This window comes from Gobio gobio (genome assembly GCF_949357685.1).
Source record: "Gobio gobio genome assembly, chromosome: 10".
NCBI classification, from domain to species: Eukaryota; Metazoa; Chordata; class Actinopteri; order Cypriniformes; family Gobionidae; genus Gobio; species Gobio gobio.
In genome coordinates, this window is record NC_137116.1 from 45,025,351 (window position 1) to 45,042,179 (window position 16,829).

The following is a 16,829-nucleotide window of genomic DNA, read 5'->3' on the forward strand; positions in this document are numbered from 1 at the left end:
TGAAATCATTAGCCATTAGAGAGGCATTTAAAGAGATGTAGCGTGTCATTTATTCCAGATGTTTATATCGGTTGCAGTGTTATGTAACAACAATTATATATACCTAAATGCTAGAATGAACAGAGAACTGATGAACGTTAGAATGAGAATTGCACGCAAAGAAAAGCTGTATTTATCCTCATATAATAACATGCACATGCATTGCATTTCTGCATCATTGTTCATTCTGATTTTGATGGGTTTTTCACAGATGTTCTTGAAAAAGGATTGCAGCTTGAAGGGCTGTTTTCCTTTAAAACTGTGGCACACTTACATTCGCTGGAGTCATCAGAAAAGCTGTGTGTGTCTGAAACCAGTGATCTTTTTCATACTGCATTACCTGTCATTACCTGTGTGTCAGGTGTTTCGAACCAGTGATAAAGAACCAGACTGCTTATCAAGCTCAATGCTGTCTGTTCCCTCTGCTGTCATGCACTCATAAAACCTTGGACACCCATAAAGCATACTTAAAACACATATTCAACATCTTGGCCTGTATTTTCGGAACTCTTTGTCGGGGTATGTTGTTAAGAGCGGGCCTGTCTTGACTCAGTAATTGCCTATGTTTGTGTGAGTGACAAAATAGCAGTCGTGGTGTTGAATAGCTGGCCCATCACTTGCTATTTAAAGACAAAGTATATAATAACATGAGTATACCAAGATGTACACAATGCATACACTGTTATCTGACAATGTTTGCTTGTGGGTGGTGTATGTGTATTTGCGGGTTTACACTAGTATTATTCACTGCAGATGTTCATGGCAGACGTAGGTGTAGATTTGGGAGGCAGCACTGGGAACAGGGTGGACACCCGGAATAAAAAAATAATATATATATACAGGGCCTGCGAGAAAAATCAGTGTTGGCAAGTATATGTCAATCACCAGTTGGCGGTTGCATCGTCACGAAAGTTTACACTTAAATATTCAAGCGTAATGGCCTGTTCACACCGGGACGATTTTCGTGTGTGTTTATCGCCGACGTTTAACGCCTCATGACTAAACAATGGGTGCCAATGTGAGTGTGCACACCGAAGCTCAAAACGGCAGGCGTAAAAGCAAAAATAAAATAAAAAACTCCTTGGGTTCGTTTTTTGATTTTGACGCGGCTCGTTAAAAACTATCCGGCCAATGAGATCGGCGCTTTTGTTCACGTGCCTGGAGCTGCTTAAGTGACAGTAAAACATGACTTGGTGGCGCTCAAGCACAAAGCGGTCTTGCCGAGCACACATTGATACGACGAAGAGAAAGTAAGTAGACAAAGAAGAAGAGCTGCTAATGCTGCTTGCCAGTTAGCAAAAAGTGTGTGAATGGTTTTGGCAAGCATGTAAATCATAGATATCCATAATAAAGGCGAGATGTCTTACGGCGGAGTCTCTAACGTCATCACCGGCGGCCATCTTGTCACAGGCAGGGCTCTGTGGTACCTGATGTAAGGCGAGTGATCTGCATGAACACAAATACTCTTATCTCACTGAAATCTTGACGGATTTACAAATGGTTTGGTTTCTTACAAACGTTATTAACGTGGCTATAATTATGGATGCTTGAACAAATTATGAAAATTTTTTCATAAGTATGCAGTGTCATAACTACATCTCTGACGTTTATAACAAACCAAACAGTTTGAAAATCGGTAGAAAATTGAGCAAGTTATGGTTATTTAAAAAGTGCAAGTACCCATGAAAACAATGTTACGAGTGAGCGAGCTGCCTGTGACAAGATGGCCGCCAGGTGCGGACGTCGACCTCCATTGGCCAGCAGCACGGACGAGACTTGCTGTCTGTGCAAGTTTTTAATGTTATTCAAACAACAAAAGACAAAGAAAAACCACTAACTGCTCAGACTAAATAACTTTTGTAACATTTTTGTTTCATGGCTGATACATTTTAATGAAAATATTAAAACATTTTCCATTGGCAGGTGTGGCAAATATTTAGTTTTAGTCCCTGTATGTATGTATTATTATTGTGAATCATTGAAAAGAATCCAGTTTCATTTGCCTCGTTGCCTCAATTATCATCCTGCTACTGCTGCAGCAAGCCTGCAATGGTGTGTATAACTGTATAAATATGAATATACACACCACTTGGATTTTATTTCTGGTAAAGGTGGGGCGAGGAAATGTGCATGTGTGTGTGAATGTGACGACTAAGGTGATGTCAATATTTGTTGGTTCTTTCCCACACGGTTTTACTGCAGAGTCCCTGTGCAGTGGAGGTTTCCATTGGCACGGCCAAACAGCCCTGACTCAACTGAGGACACTGTGTGTGTTTGTGTGCTTGTGTGAGTGTTTACATGTGATTTCCACAACCCACAGTATAGTAATACTGGGAAAAAGTGTTATGTCACAGCATTTGTACATTTGCCGCTTTAAATGTAGTCAAAACATAAATTAGTTCTGTTGTTGCAAGTGGTCTTGCAAAGTTGCAAAGTATCTTGTTTAATGAAGTCTATAATTGCTCATCTTTTCCATACTTAAATCTGCCCTTTATCTTTCATATTAATTATGCTATGCTAGGCTCTTGAAATGCTAATATGAAACTTAGACAATACATCTTTTACCTCTCACAAGCTGGTGTTGGCAAGCGGTTGTTAAGTGCCTCACTTCCCTGCAAGCCCATTAACCGCTCCTGAGGAATTTATCTGCCCTGGGAATACAGCGCTAGCTGCTTGCTAGCACTGTCAAATAGCCCTTTTGACATCTTCATGTGAATTGTAATAGTCTTATCAACCTCTGCCACAAGTCTTTAAAGGATTAGTTCACTTTAAAATGAAAATTTCCTGATAATTTACTCACCCCCATCTCATCCAAGATGTTTGTGTCTTTCTTTCTTCAGTCGAAAAGTTTTTGAGGAAAACATTCTAGGATTTTTCTTCACATAATGGACTTCAATGGCAATCAAAATGTTGAAGGTTCAAATCAATGCAGGCTCTGCACAATCCCAGCTGAGGAATAGGGTCTTATCTAGCAAAACCATCGGTCATTTTCTAAAATAAAATAAAAAAATGTACTGTATATACTTTTTAACCTAAATTGCTCATCTTGCGCTGCTCTGCAACGTGCCACGGATTGCGCAATCACATCGGAAAGGTCACGCCAGGAATAGGCGGAAGTACCGCCCCACGCAAACGTGTGAAGATACAAAAACCCTTTACCAAAAAAACTCCAACTTCAAAATCGCCCAACATCGTTGTTTAGCCTTTTTTTTGCTAAAGGATGTTTGTATTAGTTTTCGCACGAGCCTACGTCGTGACCTTTCCGACGTGATTGCGCAATCTGTGGTGTGTCGAGTGAGCAGCGCAAGATGAGCAATTTAGGTAAAAAGTATATTCATTATTTTATTTTAGAAAATGACAGATGGTTTCGCTAAGACCCTATTCCTCAGCTGGGATTGTGCAGAGCCTCTGAAGCCCTTTGAAACTGCTTTGATTTGGACCTTCTACATTTTGGTTGCTATTGAAGTCCATTGTGTGGAGAAAAATCCTAAAATGTTTTCCTCAAAAAACCTGATTTCTTTTCCACTGAAAAAAGAAAGACATGAACATTTTGGATGGCGTGGGGGTAAATGTTCATTTTGAAGTGAACTAATCCTTTAAAGGGTTAGTTCACCCAAAAATGAAAATTCTGTCATTAATTACTCACCCTCATGTCGTTCGACACCTGTAAGACCTCCGTTCATCTTCGGAACACAAATGAAGATATTTTTGTTGAAAGCTGATGGCTGAGAAAGGCTTCAGATAGGCCTCCATTGGCATTCAGTACATTTAGTTACAATAGTTTTTGTGCGCAAAAAAAAAATCAAAATAACACCTTTATCCAACTTGTTCTTGTCTTCCGTGTGTGCCTCCACGACGCATGCGCGAGAATATGATGTAGCGCCGGGGTTCGGGAATCCATGAAATGCACACTTTAGCCCGATTTTGAGAACTACGCCGAGACCTAAAGCACGATCAATGTAGAATTCAACAGCTTAGATACACGCGTCTTCCTCTGCTTGTAAACAAATCGCTTCTGGGTCATGTGTCCGAACGCCGGATCTGCGTCATATTCTCGCGCATGCGTCGTGGAGGCACACGCGGAAGACAAGAACAAGTTGGATAAAGGTGTTATTTAGATTTTTTTTGCGCACAAAAACTATTGTCGTCGCATCGTAAAATGATTGTAGAGTCACTGTGGTGAGATGGACTTTGTAACAACGTTTTAAGTGCCTTTTATGGGTCTTGGGAGTGTAAATGTACTGAATGCCAATGGAGGCCTGTGTGAAGCCTTTCTCAGCCATCAGCTTTCAACAAAAATATCTTCATTTGTGTTCCGAATATGCAGGGCCGGCCCGTGGCATAGGCGGAATAGGCAAATGCTAGGGGCGCCAGTCATCCATAGGGGCGCCAAAATGTATTACTGATACTATTTTATTCACATTCATTTGAAATATTACCAAATAAAGCGCAAAAAAACTTAACTAAGTCCCCCGCATCTTCCCGGTCCGCCTCATCGATCTCCCCCGCCGAGCTACTTGAAGTGCGTCAGAAATATAACGCGTGATCAGTTTAACGTTGGGAATTTGTTGTGTCGCGTCGCCTCTCGCCGCATCTAATGTAGACAGGATTGCTTTCATTTTTTAGGGTGCTTGGCCGCTCGCTCCAGGTGTAGACACGGTGAAAGTTGCCTGATAATTTATGACGGATGGCCGAATTCTAGTAGGCTATCATAAAAAACAGAAGCCTCTGATGCAGGCAAGATAAGGGAAACACTGCAAAAATGCTCTTCTTATTTCGTATTTTTGTCTTGTTTCTAGTCTAAATATCTAAACATTCTTAAACCAAGATGCATTTACTAGATAAGTCAAATTATATTTTTTCTTAAGTGAGTTTATGCTTAAAACAAGCTAAATTATCTGCCAATGGGGTGAGAAAAATAATCTTGTTTCTGATTGAAATCTTGTTTCTTGTTTCTGTCCCAAACAGAAGTAAGATCATTTTTCTCACCCCATTTGGCAGATAATTGTGCTAGTTTTAAGCTAAAACTCACTTAATTTAGATTTTTTCCCCCCCCAGAAAACAAGGAAAAATGTATCTAATGTCATTTTACTAGTACATACATCTTGATTTAAGAATTTTTTGATGTTTGGACTGGACACAAGAAAAATGTACTAAAGAAGAAGAGCATTTTTTGCAGTGTAAAGACAGAGGTAAAGTGATGTAATGAATGAACAGTTTATTTAATTGCATAGTAGTAAAATACTAATGTACGCAAATTAATTCCAGTTTTACCTTAAACTATATGCAAGCAGCTGTTTTGGGTTCTCCAGTGGCCCCAGACAGTGTATTTTGTCAAAAAAAAAAAATTTCATATCTGTTTTTTTAAACGCATGTAATATCACTTTTTTAATAGACTAATGTTTTTACTCTACAGTTGTGCAGTTTTAAGGGGACATATGGACATTTTAAAATGTATTTGCGGAAATTAGTAATGATATTTATATACAGGTTTATTTAAAATAGCAAAATTTTATGTAAATTTCACATTAAATATCTAAATTTCTCAGTTTAATTCATGGTGAAAACATGAATGTGCATATTAGTGGAAGTTTGCTGCCATCTACTGGAAAACAAACACTTTTGCTAGTTCTCAATAGTTTGTGCTTGTACTTGTTATTTGTGTTTAGGCTGTAATGTAGCGTAGGTGCTATTTTTGTATAGTTTAACTATCACCAGCCTTTTAAAAAAATTAAATAATAATAATATTATGAACATAATAATGGGGTAGAATGGACTGGACATCATATAAAACAACAACAATAAAAATTAAAAAACATCAATGCATTAAAAAAATAAAACAGTACCAGTGTTTCCGCAACTTAGACTGATAACATGTAGTGCTAAACCTTGATACAAGGGGCACCAAGTAAAATCTTGCCTAGGGCAGCAAATTGGTCAGGGCCGGCCCTGCGAATATGAACGGAGGTCTTACGGGTGTCGAACGACATGAGGGTGAGTAATTAATGACAGAATTTTCATTTTTGGGTGAAATAACCCTTTAAGTCTAGGAGAACGAAATACTAATTCAAAACACATCGTCTGTTCCACCCTAGCCTGAGGGATGCATCTCTCTTTCTCTGTTCCTGATGATGAGCAGCTGTTTTTTGAGATTGCCTTGTTTGTTTATATTAAAATGAAGTAAACTTGCCTTTGTCGTTTCTTGAAGGGCTGCAACGGACCATAATGTGGACAACACCACATTCATGCTGAGAGAATGGCTGAAGAACAGGCAGAGCAGATATCATTACGTGGAGTGGAGACCCATGGATGAGCCACGGTTGGTTAAAAACATCTTGTTTCAGAACACATGGTTTCAAAGTCAATTAGCACTAATGGCTGTTTATGTCGGGAATTTGCAACAGTCTACTAATCTCTTTTCCATGTAAATCTAATGATTTCCAGAACAGGTATTCAGGAATTCTGTAGACCTTTATAACCTTCTTTCATGGAGCACAAATGGAAATGTTTAAAATAGTTCTAGGTTTAAGGTGTCATTATTACAGTGTAATTATATATTTAAGTACTGCGTAATATCAGTAAACAACATGTACTTACAATATGGTTGGGGTAGGATTATGATTTGGTTGAGGGTTAGTTGCACGTAATTATGCATAATTTACTGTGATTACTATGGTAAGTACATGTAATATATGTAACATGGACACCGTAAATTAAAGTGTTACCGAATTCTATATTATATTTTATTATACTCGTTTTCATGTACCTAATGAATGAGCACATATGCTTTTAAGCTTCAAAAATTATACAAAAACAGCATAACAAGTATCATGAAAGTGTTCCATATGACTCATACACTATATTCTAAGTCTTAAGAAATCATTTGATAGCTTTTTGTGAGAAAAAATGTGAAATTGAAGTTTTTTTACAATGACCATCTCAATAATTTCCTTAAAAGTAAGTGTCGAATTTGTAAATCGAGTTGCTCTTTTGAATAAAATCTTTCTAATGAATCAGTTCACAAAACCCAGCCTGAATCTTTCTTTGAGGTTTACTCAGGTTGCTGAAGATACAAACTGAGAACTACAACAAAACAATAATAACCAAAAAGAACATAACATTACATAAAAGTACTGGTGTTGTCAGAACTTTGCCCTAGTGGTTAGTGCACTTGCTCCAGCACATTATGCCATGGTGCTCATGCAGAGGATGAGTTTGAGTTTCCATTTCCCAATCATGTCCCTGTAATTTTCTTTTTTTTTACTAAACTATGAATAAAATTAACATAAAGGCCAAAAAATGTGTAGTGCGGTAGATATCTGTAGAAGACGATAAGATTAAGTTGGTTTATTATAGGAGTAGAAAGAGTTTTCAACCAATTAAACAGTTTTATTAGTTATTATTAAGCATCTTTTTTCTTATGTAAGGTCATACACAGATGAGTGGGGGCCGAAACACTGGGCTCCGTCTCGTTTCAATCATCTAATGAAGCTCAGGCAGGCGGCACTGAAGGCAGCACGAGAACGCTGGGCTGATTATATACTGGTAAGATGCTGCCATTCTTGTAATAATTGGCTATATTCATCATATTCCACTTATGTTCCACAAATGATGCAAAAAAAACGACATCTCTCTCTCTCTCTCTCTCTCTCTCTCTCTCTCTCTCTCTCTCTCTCTCTCTCTCTCTCTCTCTCTCTCTCTCTCTCTCTCTCTCTCTCTCTCTCTCTCTCAGTTTGTTGACAGTGATAACCTCCTGACAAACCCACGGGTGCTGGATCTCATGATGGCAGAGAATTTCACACTGGTGGCGCCTATGCTGGATTCCCGATCCCTCTACTCAAACTTCTGGTGTGGCATCACACCTCAGGTACAGCTCTGTCGGCTCAGAAAACTGACTAAAAGAGTAGTATTTTAAAGGGATATTTCACCCAAAAATACAAATTCTGGCATCATTTATTCATCCTAGTTTTGTTCCAATCCTGTATGACTTTCTTCCTTCTGAGGAACATAATATTTTGAGAAATTTAGATTTATTTTGTCCATACGATTATTGCCAGTGGTCACCAAAACTCCTTTTTTCTTCAAAATGCCATCTTTTGTGATTTTGCTGAAGAAAGAAAGACATACATGTTTGGAACGACATGAGGGTGAATAAATGGTGACAGAAATTTCGCTTGTGGGTGAACACTCCCTTAGGCAAGATTTATTTCTATTCTTCAGTAATTCACAAAATGCATTCAAACTAATTTGTATATTCTAACATTCACAATTAAATCTAATTATGAGCAGTATTTCAATAGCCTGGTTTCTCTGCCATCGTCTCAGGGTTATTACAAGCGCACCCCAGACTACCAGCCTATCCGTGAATGGAAGCGTTTGGGCTGTTTCTCAGTTCCCATGGTGCACTCCACCTTCCTGCTGGATCTGAGACGTAGCGCCACGCTTGACATGGCCTTCTACCCACCTCACCCTGACTACAGCTGGGCGTTTGATGACATCATGGTCTTTGCATTCTCTGCGCGACAAGCTGGTGAGAGATCTCCGCTGGGTTGCTTCATTATTTATAATATTTTACTGCATTATGACCAAACATCAAACATTTTATATTTGACATTACATGTAATCGTTTAGCACTTTTAAAACACCTATCAAAAAATTTTTATATATATTTTACAATTAATAAAATTTTAGTATAGTTATGTATTAATATTTATTTATGCAACATAAAGGCCCGGTTTCACATACAGGGTTTAGATTAAGCCAGGATTAAGCTTTAGTTCAATTAGGGCATTTAAGTAAGAAATAATTGACAACGGGCCGTTTAATTATTCGAAAAATAATGCACACCCGAGGTGGTAATGCGGTCACAACGCGATTTGAAATAACTGAAATAATTTGGTGGAGTGATATGGAACTGTAATGCCGTCAAGACTTGCCTTGAACTACTTTTGCTGTGCGTTTCCCAGAAAATAATTGCACACCTTAGAACGTTCGTCAACCAATCAGATTCAAGCAATCAACAGTCCCGTAGTATAAGTAGCTTTTATAAATGTGCCTTAGAAGAATAAAGAAAAAACATTTTTGGTGTGCATCTTGAGACAAAACAATGGCACTGACATATTTTAAGATATCTCAGTGCAAGTTACTTTCAGTTAAAACGGCTCAAACATAAATTTTTCTCTGGCATTCTATTGTGCATTCTACAACCCCAGGTTTCATGGGCATTCTACAACCCATGAAACCCGGGGGGGAATGTTAAAAATGTGTTAGTGTATGTAGAAATTAACATTAAGCTAGACTAATAAATGCTGCTTAAGTATTTTTCATTGTTAGTTCATAATAACCTAATGCATTAACCAATGTGAACATTATTGCACGTAGGGATGAAACGATTATCGGTTTCACGATAAACCACGATAAAATGTACCGGCGGTTAGTAATATCGTTTAAAGATTAATTATCATTAAAACCGCGTGTGATTATCACGATTTTGAAAACTCGCGGTAAATCCTGTCCAACCAGCATCCGTCTGACGCAGGCAGCGTGCAACGCTGTTTTTTGAATGAGAATAAATGGCAGAAGGCAGTGACAGCGCCGGGAGATTTTCAGATTTCTAAAAGGACCAAATCTGAGGTGTGGAAATATTTTGGCTTTTACAAAAGTTCTGAGGGAAACTGTGGTGTGTTACATAGTCACTCATATTATAGCACTTTGGCGGTTGAACTTATTATAGTCTTCTCAAAAGCCACCTGTTATAATCGCGTTGCGCATTATAACAAATCACACGTGTTTCTATTGAGTTAATGAATGCGATGTCTAATAATCAGAGGCGTTCAGATTAGCCGGAGTTTTGTTCGGAGCGCGCTCTCACTGAAATCTGCACTCAAAGCGGAGATGAACGTGCGATGTACGCATTCATCATACAGTGATTGACTGTTTTTGTTCTATTTCAGCACAGCAGAACCACAGCGCATCTGATATGACTGGCATAAAGTTGGCTTGACGTTCGAGATTCATGAATTTAGGGACCGTCTCTAAAGTTACATTGGTACATTGTATACATACATTGGTATACACGTTTCTAACTTCAATAGCATTTGAAGAGAATGACTTAGTCATCAAACTGACTGTAAAGTGTTAATCTAGGTGTCAGGTATGATGCACACCTTTTGAATTTTTGATATTTAATAAATAAACTGTCAAATCATTTGAAAATATGGATATGCATTACTTCACTAGGATGTTTGGGCCTTACACAAAATATGCTAGATTTAAATGTGTCATAGCTGATAGAACACTGTAAATATATTATCATTCAATATTCTCATCAGAGACAATATTAAAGCTACACTGTGTAACTTGTTGTAACGTACTGCTCCGAGACAGAGGTTGAGAATCCAAATGCAGCTTTATTTGTAAGGGGTAATCCACAATCGTAGTCAAAAACAGGCAATAGGTCATACACAGGAAAGCAGTCCAAACAGGCAAACAAGGCAGGAGAGACAGGCAAACGGGTAATCCACGGAACAGGCAAGAAATCCAAAACCAGAGACATGAAACCAGGGAAACGCTCAGAAATGCAGTTTACGACAAACAAGACTTAGCAATGATAATAGAGTGAACATGGTTTATATAGGCTGGGGTAATGGGGTAATGAGGTGATGAGACACAGGTGCAAACAATGAATGATGATGAGTCCGGGCACAGGATTATGGGTAATGTAGTTTGTGATGGAGTGACAGTCCGGGGTGGAGTGCCCTCAGGTGGTAATCAGGGGCACTCTCACTTGTGATTGTGACACTTGTTTAGTTTATTCTTAGCTAAAAACACTTAGTTCTTTCAAAAATATATGTGCTCATTAATGTATATTTACTTCTTTCAAGTAATAAAGTATTCTCGTAAGTTTATAATATGCCATTGAAAATACATATGGGTGAGGGGTTCAAATGCCCGTCGCCATGTTGCCCCTCCATCTTGAAAGTACATTAGCCAAAGAGGGACATACCCGTAAATACAAGCTTCGCCTTTCGCGTTTTAACACTCAATGGCACCGTGTCGAATGTGGACGAGGTCGAACTGGAAGCCATGTTAATCTTGGACTAAATCGGCCACCGTAGGGGTTCAAACGAAATCGGAATTGAGAGGAACAGAAACTAATATTCACTGGATGGTCATATACCTTTTCATCCCTAGATGGGGGAAAATATCACACAGTGTAGCTTTAAGGAGTATATTTACACCAAATTATTATTATTTATGCGTTATGCGTTGCTTTTCTCGATGGCCATTATAAGGAAGGAAATCCCACAGAATAGAATCTAGCTTAAAAAAGTGCATAGAGCTGCTTGATTTATTTGTTGTTTGTTGATTTTCAAATATAAAACTTGTTGAAATGTTTTAAGTGTGTGCATCTGTTCTTTTTGAACACTTTCATCTCATTTGATCAAAACCGTGATAATATTGATAACCGTGATAATTTGGGTCACTATAATCGTGATGTGAAATTTCCATACCGTTTCATCCCTAATTGCACGTGTTACCATTTTATTATTTAAGTGCATGAGTTGTTTTTGAAATGAGTGTTTTTAAGCACAGAATGTTTTCAGGGCAAACAGATGAAGGCAGTTAAAGTGGCGTTCCTCTGTTTTGGGACCCAGAACAGACACGGATCAGAATATAACACATAATTCACAGCACCTCCCACTGTCCAGCTCCAGTATATGTTGCTGAGGAGGGTTTGTGTTAGTGTAGCTTTAATGTTGGATAATCTTGTGGTTAATATAACCGGCTCCAGCTGGGCATTTTTATGGCCTCTTTGGGTGTTTGTGGATATTCCATTGAGGAAATAATGTGTGAGACGGCGAGCATGCAGTGGAGTTACAGTAAATCCAGAGAATACGCAGCTAATACAACGCTGACAAATCAGGATTCCAAACACACCCATGAACCACACAAACACATATTAATGATGTAACACTCATGTTTCCAGTTGTATTGGGTGGGCTATACAGTGTTTTATTGCAGATCATTTTCATGAGGTGTATGTATTATGCTGTTGTTTTTCTCTGTAGGTGTACAGATGTACGTGTGTAACAGAGAACATTACGGTTTTCTGCCTGTTCCTCTGAAGGCCCAGCAGAGTGTAGAAGATGAGAAGGAGAGTTTCACACACACCATCACTGAGGCCATGAGTTAGTATTTTCACTCACAGACTAACACATAATACACAATAGAATATACAATGTTATATACAATATTAGAGAGGGTGGAGAGAGCATTTTCTTGTGGTGCCCCCTTGGCACTTGGTGCCCTACGCGCAACGCGTGGTGGGAGCGGCAACACTGACGCTGAATTTTCCACCTCATTACTCCAGTCTTCAGTGCCACATTCCTTCATAAATCATTCTAATAAGCTGATCAGATTCTCAAGAAACTTTTCTTATTATCAGTGGTTAGAACGTTTATGCTGCTTAAGATTTGTGTGAAAAACTTAGGGTTCGTTTTTTCACCTCAATTTTTGTCTGTTTACATACCTAATGCTAGAAAAGTCCCCAAATTTCATATTCTGATGAAGCTGTGATTTTTAAAAATTCCAAATATGGTTCATAGAGTGCAGTGGATGTGTCAATATCACACTCTTTATGTTTTAGAGTGTCACCCCTTTACTGCTGTGTACTTTTTTTCAGCATTGTGGCCGATTTGTAGATTGTACACGCAAATATTCTGTGAATATTTGTGTTTTTGCTGATTTCCCATTCATTTCCTATGGGGGTCATTTTTGACCGAAGACAATGAATGCTCCTTTTTTTTTTACGACCAATTTTTTTGTGTGTTTACATACCTAATGTAAGAAAAGTCACCAAGTTTCATATCATTCCGATGAAGCTGTGATTTTTAACATTTCAAAACAGAAAATGTTCTGGTCAGAAATGACCGAAGAGCACCAGAGGGTTAATGCATCCTTGCTGAATAAGTCTTAATTTCCTTTAAAAAAAAACTTACTGACCACAAAATTTTGAACAGTAGTGTAAATAACTACACTGAACAAAATTATAAATACAACACTTTTATTTTTGCCCCCATTTTTCATGAGCTGAACTTTTTCTATGTACACAAAAGGCCTATTTCTCTCATATTTTGTTCACAAATCTGTCTAAATCTGTGTTAGTGAGCACTTCTCCTTTGCCGAGATAATCCATCCACCTCACAGGTATGGCATATCAAGATGCTGATTGGACAGCATGATTATTGCACAAGTGTGCCTTAGGCTGGCCACAATAAAAGGCCACTCTAAAATGTGCAGTTTTATCACACAGCACAATGCAACAGATGTCGCAAGTTTTGAGGGAGCGTGCAATTGGCAAGCTGACTGCAGGAATTGCCACCAGAGCTGTTGCCCATTAATTGAATGTTCATTTCTCTACCATAAGTCGTCTCCAAAGGCATTTCAGAGAATTTGGCAGTACATTCAACCGGCATCACAACCGCAGACCACGTGTAACCACACCAGCCCAGGACCTCCACATCCAGCATCTTCACTTCCAAGATCGTCTGTTGCAACAATCGGTTTGCATAACCAAAGAATTTCTGCACAAACTGTCAGAAACCGTCTCAGGGAAGCTCATCTGCATGCTCGTCGTCACCTGACTGCAGTTTGTCGTAACCGACTAGTGGACAAATGCTCACATTCGATGGTGTCTGGCACTTTGGAGAGGTGTTCTCTTCACAGATGAATCCCGGTTTTCACTGTACAGGGCAGATGGCAGACAGTGTGTATGGCGTTGTGTGGGTTAGCGGTTTGCTGATGTCAGCGTTGTGTATTGAGTTGCCCATGGTGGCGGTGGGGTTATGGTATGGGAACATTTACATTTACATTTATGCATTTGGCAGACGCTTTTATCCAAAGCAACTTACAGTGCCCTTATTACAGGGACAATCCTCCTGGAGCAACATGGAGTAAAGTGCCTTGCTCAAGGACACACTGGTGGTGACCGCTGTGATCGAACCAGCAACCTTCTGCATGTCAGTTCCATGGTTTAAACCACTGGACCACCATCTCTATAGGCAAACGAATGCTATGAACAACGAACACAAGTGCATTTTATTGATGGCATTTTGAATGCACAGGGATACCGTGACGAGATCCTGAGGCCCATTGTTGTGCTATTCATCCACGACCATCACCTCATGTTGCAGCATGATAATGCACGGCCCCATGTTGCAAGGATCTGTACACAATTCCTGGAAGCTGAAAACATCCCAGTTCTTGCATGGCCAGCATACTCACCGGTCATGTCACCCATTGAGCATTTTTGGGATACTCTGGATCGGCGTATACGACAGCGTGTTCCAGTTCCTGCCAATATCCCTTTTATTGTGGCCAGCCTAAGGCACACTTGTGCAATAATCATGCTGTCTAATCAGCATCTTGATATGCCACACCTGTGAGGAGGATGGATTATCTCGGCAAAGGAGAAGTGCTCACTAACACAGCTTTAGACCCATTTGTGAACAATATTTGAGAGATATAGGCCTTTTGTGTACATAGAAAAAGTCTTAGATCTTTGAGTTCAGCTCATGAAAAATGGGGGCAAAAACAAAAGTATAATGAAGCATAATGAAGCACACCCACAGCCAACACCCCTAATAAACCACCCTTTTTCCAGCACTTTAACACTACATTTTCAACCTCCATTAGTTGGAGATTTATTTACATTTTGTTATGTTCCAAAGTATAATTGTCCGATGTGCATTTAACCTGTGCTAAATGCCTTTTATTACAGTCGATCATAACTTAAAACCCTCCGAGTTCCTCTTCACTCCGCCCAAATCCCAGGACAAGATGGGCTTTGACGAGGTGAGAGAGCAGAATCTCTGGAATGTCTTGCTTGACTGGACACTCATGATAGTTATCCTGCAGAGAAACTTCAGCTAATTTAAGCTTCTTTGAAGTGGCATTTTCTTATTTTGTCCTGCTTCATTCCTCAGACTCTCTCGTTCTCTCTTTCCCCCTCAGATCTTTCTGATTAATCTGAAGCGGAGGTTGGACCGGAGGGAACGGATGTTGAACACATTGGCTGTGCTAGGTATTGAGGCTACGCTGGTTGCTGCTGTAGATGGGAAGTAAGTCATCGAGGGGTCGTTCTGTGGCATCACATTTATGGTGTTTGGGTATTTCGAATTGTGGCAGAACCATTCAAGTGAAAGCGCTTCACATTTTGTTGCTCTTACTTTTTGTACTCTCCCTCAGGTCACTGAATTCATCTCAGCTTCAGGCTCTAGGTATAGAGATGATGCCAGATTATAAAGATCCGTACTCTGGTAGGGTGCTGACGCGTGGAGAGATTGGCTGCTTTCTCAGCCACCACTTCACCTGGAAACAGGTACAGACGCACTCACTTAAAAACAAATATGTGGCACTTTCAATATGGAACAGGGCCCGAAGGCATTTCTTTTCTTGTTCAATAAACATTTAGTGGAAGGTTAAGCAAATGCTGATCGTCAACCTCAGGATGTCAAACTAAATATCATAAGAGTGACTTTATTTCCTTTTAATTTTATATATGGTTTGCGATTTTGGCTCAATTTGGAACACGTCTAAATAGAAAAACTCTGCTTTGTGTACTTTTTTTTCTCGTTTTTTTAACGTAACATCAAATAAATATCAAAATTAAATACATGAAAAGTAAACGGGAAACTTATACTTCCCATAAATTAAAGATTAATATTGGTTTATATATTTTTTTTATTCTAATAACTTATGTAAATGAGTTGAATGGTTGAGTTTGACATTCTTTCAAGACTATGTTTTGTATAAATATAACATTTTTTTTTCTTTATAGGTTTATTTAACACATCTAATAATTATCACTACAAAACATGAAATTTGTGCTTCGACTATAAAACAAAGAAGAGCTTGTTGGCTGTGTATGCAAACACAGGGGACACTGGAGTCCCTGTGTCTTTGTTCGGACTATAATGACCTCTTTTAAGCTTTTTGCTGTTAGTAGTGTTTAACCAAATTTATAAATAGTATAGTATAAGTGTACAGTTACTTTAAGCTGGACGAGCAGCACTCCAGTAAATGTTACTATTTGCTGAAACAATCTTTTCAAACGATTTTCTGTTTAGTCCCAGTAGTTTACAGGTGCACCATGTCTGTATGTAATAGGTGGTGGAGAGGGGTCTGCAACATGCGCTGGTGTTGGAAGATGACGTGAGGTTTGAGCCTCGGTTTAAGAGGAGGTTACAGACCATCATGGAGGATGTTGAAAAAGCTCAGCTGAACTGGGATCTCATGTAAGAACAACGACAGCTGATAACAAACACATGATGACACCTTTCCACCGCTCACAAAAACATCTTTCTACATCTCTCTTTCTTTGCCTTTCTCCATAGATATGTGGGCCGTAAGCGGATGCAAGTAGCTCAGCCGGAGGTGTCTGTAGAGGGTGTGAATAACCTGGTGAAGGCCGATTACTCATACTGGACTTTAGGTTATGCTCTTTCACAGCAGGGGGCCAAGAAACTCCTCGCTGCTCAGCCGCTTGGCAAGATGCTCCCTGTAGATGAGTTCCTACCAGTCATGTTCAACAAACACCCTAAGTAAGTGCGATGGATGGATGGATGGATGCTTATTCCTAAATGACAACGATGTCTATTTAACCTTTGACAAGTATGATCACAGCTGACCCAGAGAGAGCAGTTGTCATGTGTAGTTATAAAACAGCTTCAAAAACAGTCTTTTCAACCACACAAGAATCACTATTTCTGTCTCACAGTAATTAAAAT

At 39.1% G+C, this 16,829-nt stretch overlaps 1 protein-coding gene across 2 annotated transcripts in view; it reads left to right on the top strand.

Moving 5' to 3' along the window:
• Positions 1-16,829, top strand: part of colgalt2b (collagen beta(1-O)galactosyltransferase 2b) — a 29,159-nt gene that overhangs the window by 9,441 nt on the left and 2,889 nt on the right. For both annotated transcript variants that reach the window (XM_079827765.1, XM_079827766.1), the window contains exons 2-11: positions 6,248-6,358; positions 7,467-7,584; positions 7,772-7,906; positions 8,365-8,569; positions 12,111-12,230; positions 14,822-14,895; positions 15,055-15,161; positions 15,289-15,421; positions 16,210-16,337; positions 16,437-16,643. In XM_079827765.1, the coding sequence (XP_079683891.1) occupies positions 6,248-6,358; positions 7,467-7,584; positions 7,772-7,906; positions 8,365-8,569; positions 12,111-12,230; positions 14,822-14,895; positions 15,055-15,161; positions 15,289-15,421; positions 16,210-16,337; positions 16,437-16,643 (1,338 nt within the window). The remainder of the gene's footprint in view (positions 1-6,247; positions 6,359-7,466; positions 7,585-7,771; positions 7,907-8,364; positions 8,570-12,110; positions 12,231-14,821; positions 14,896-15,054; positions 15,162-15,288; positions 15,422-16,209; positions 16,338-16,436; positions 16,644-16,829) is intronic.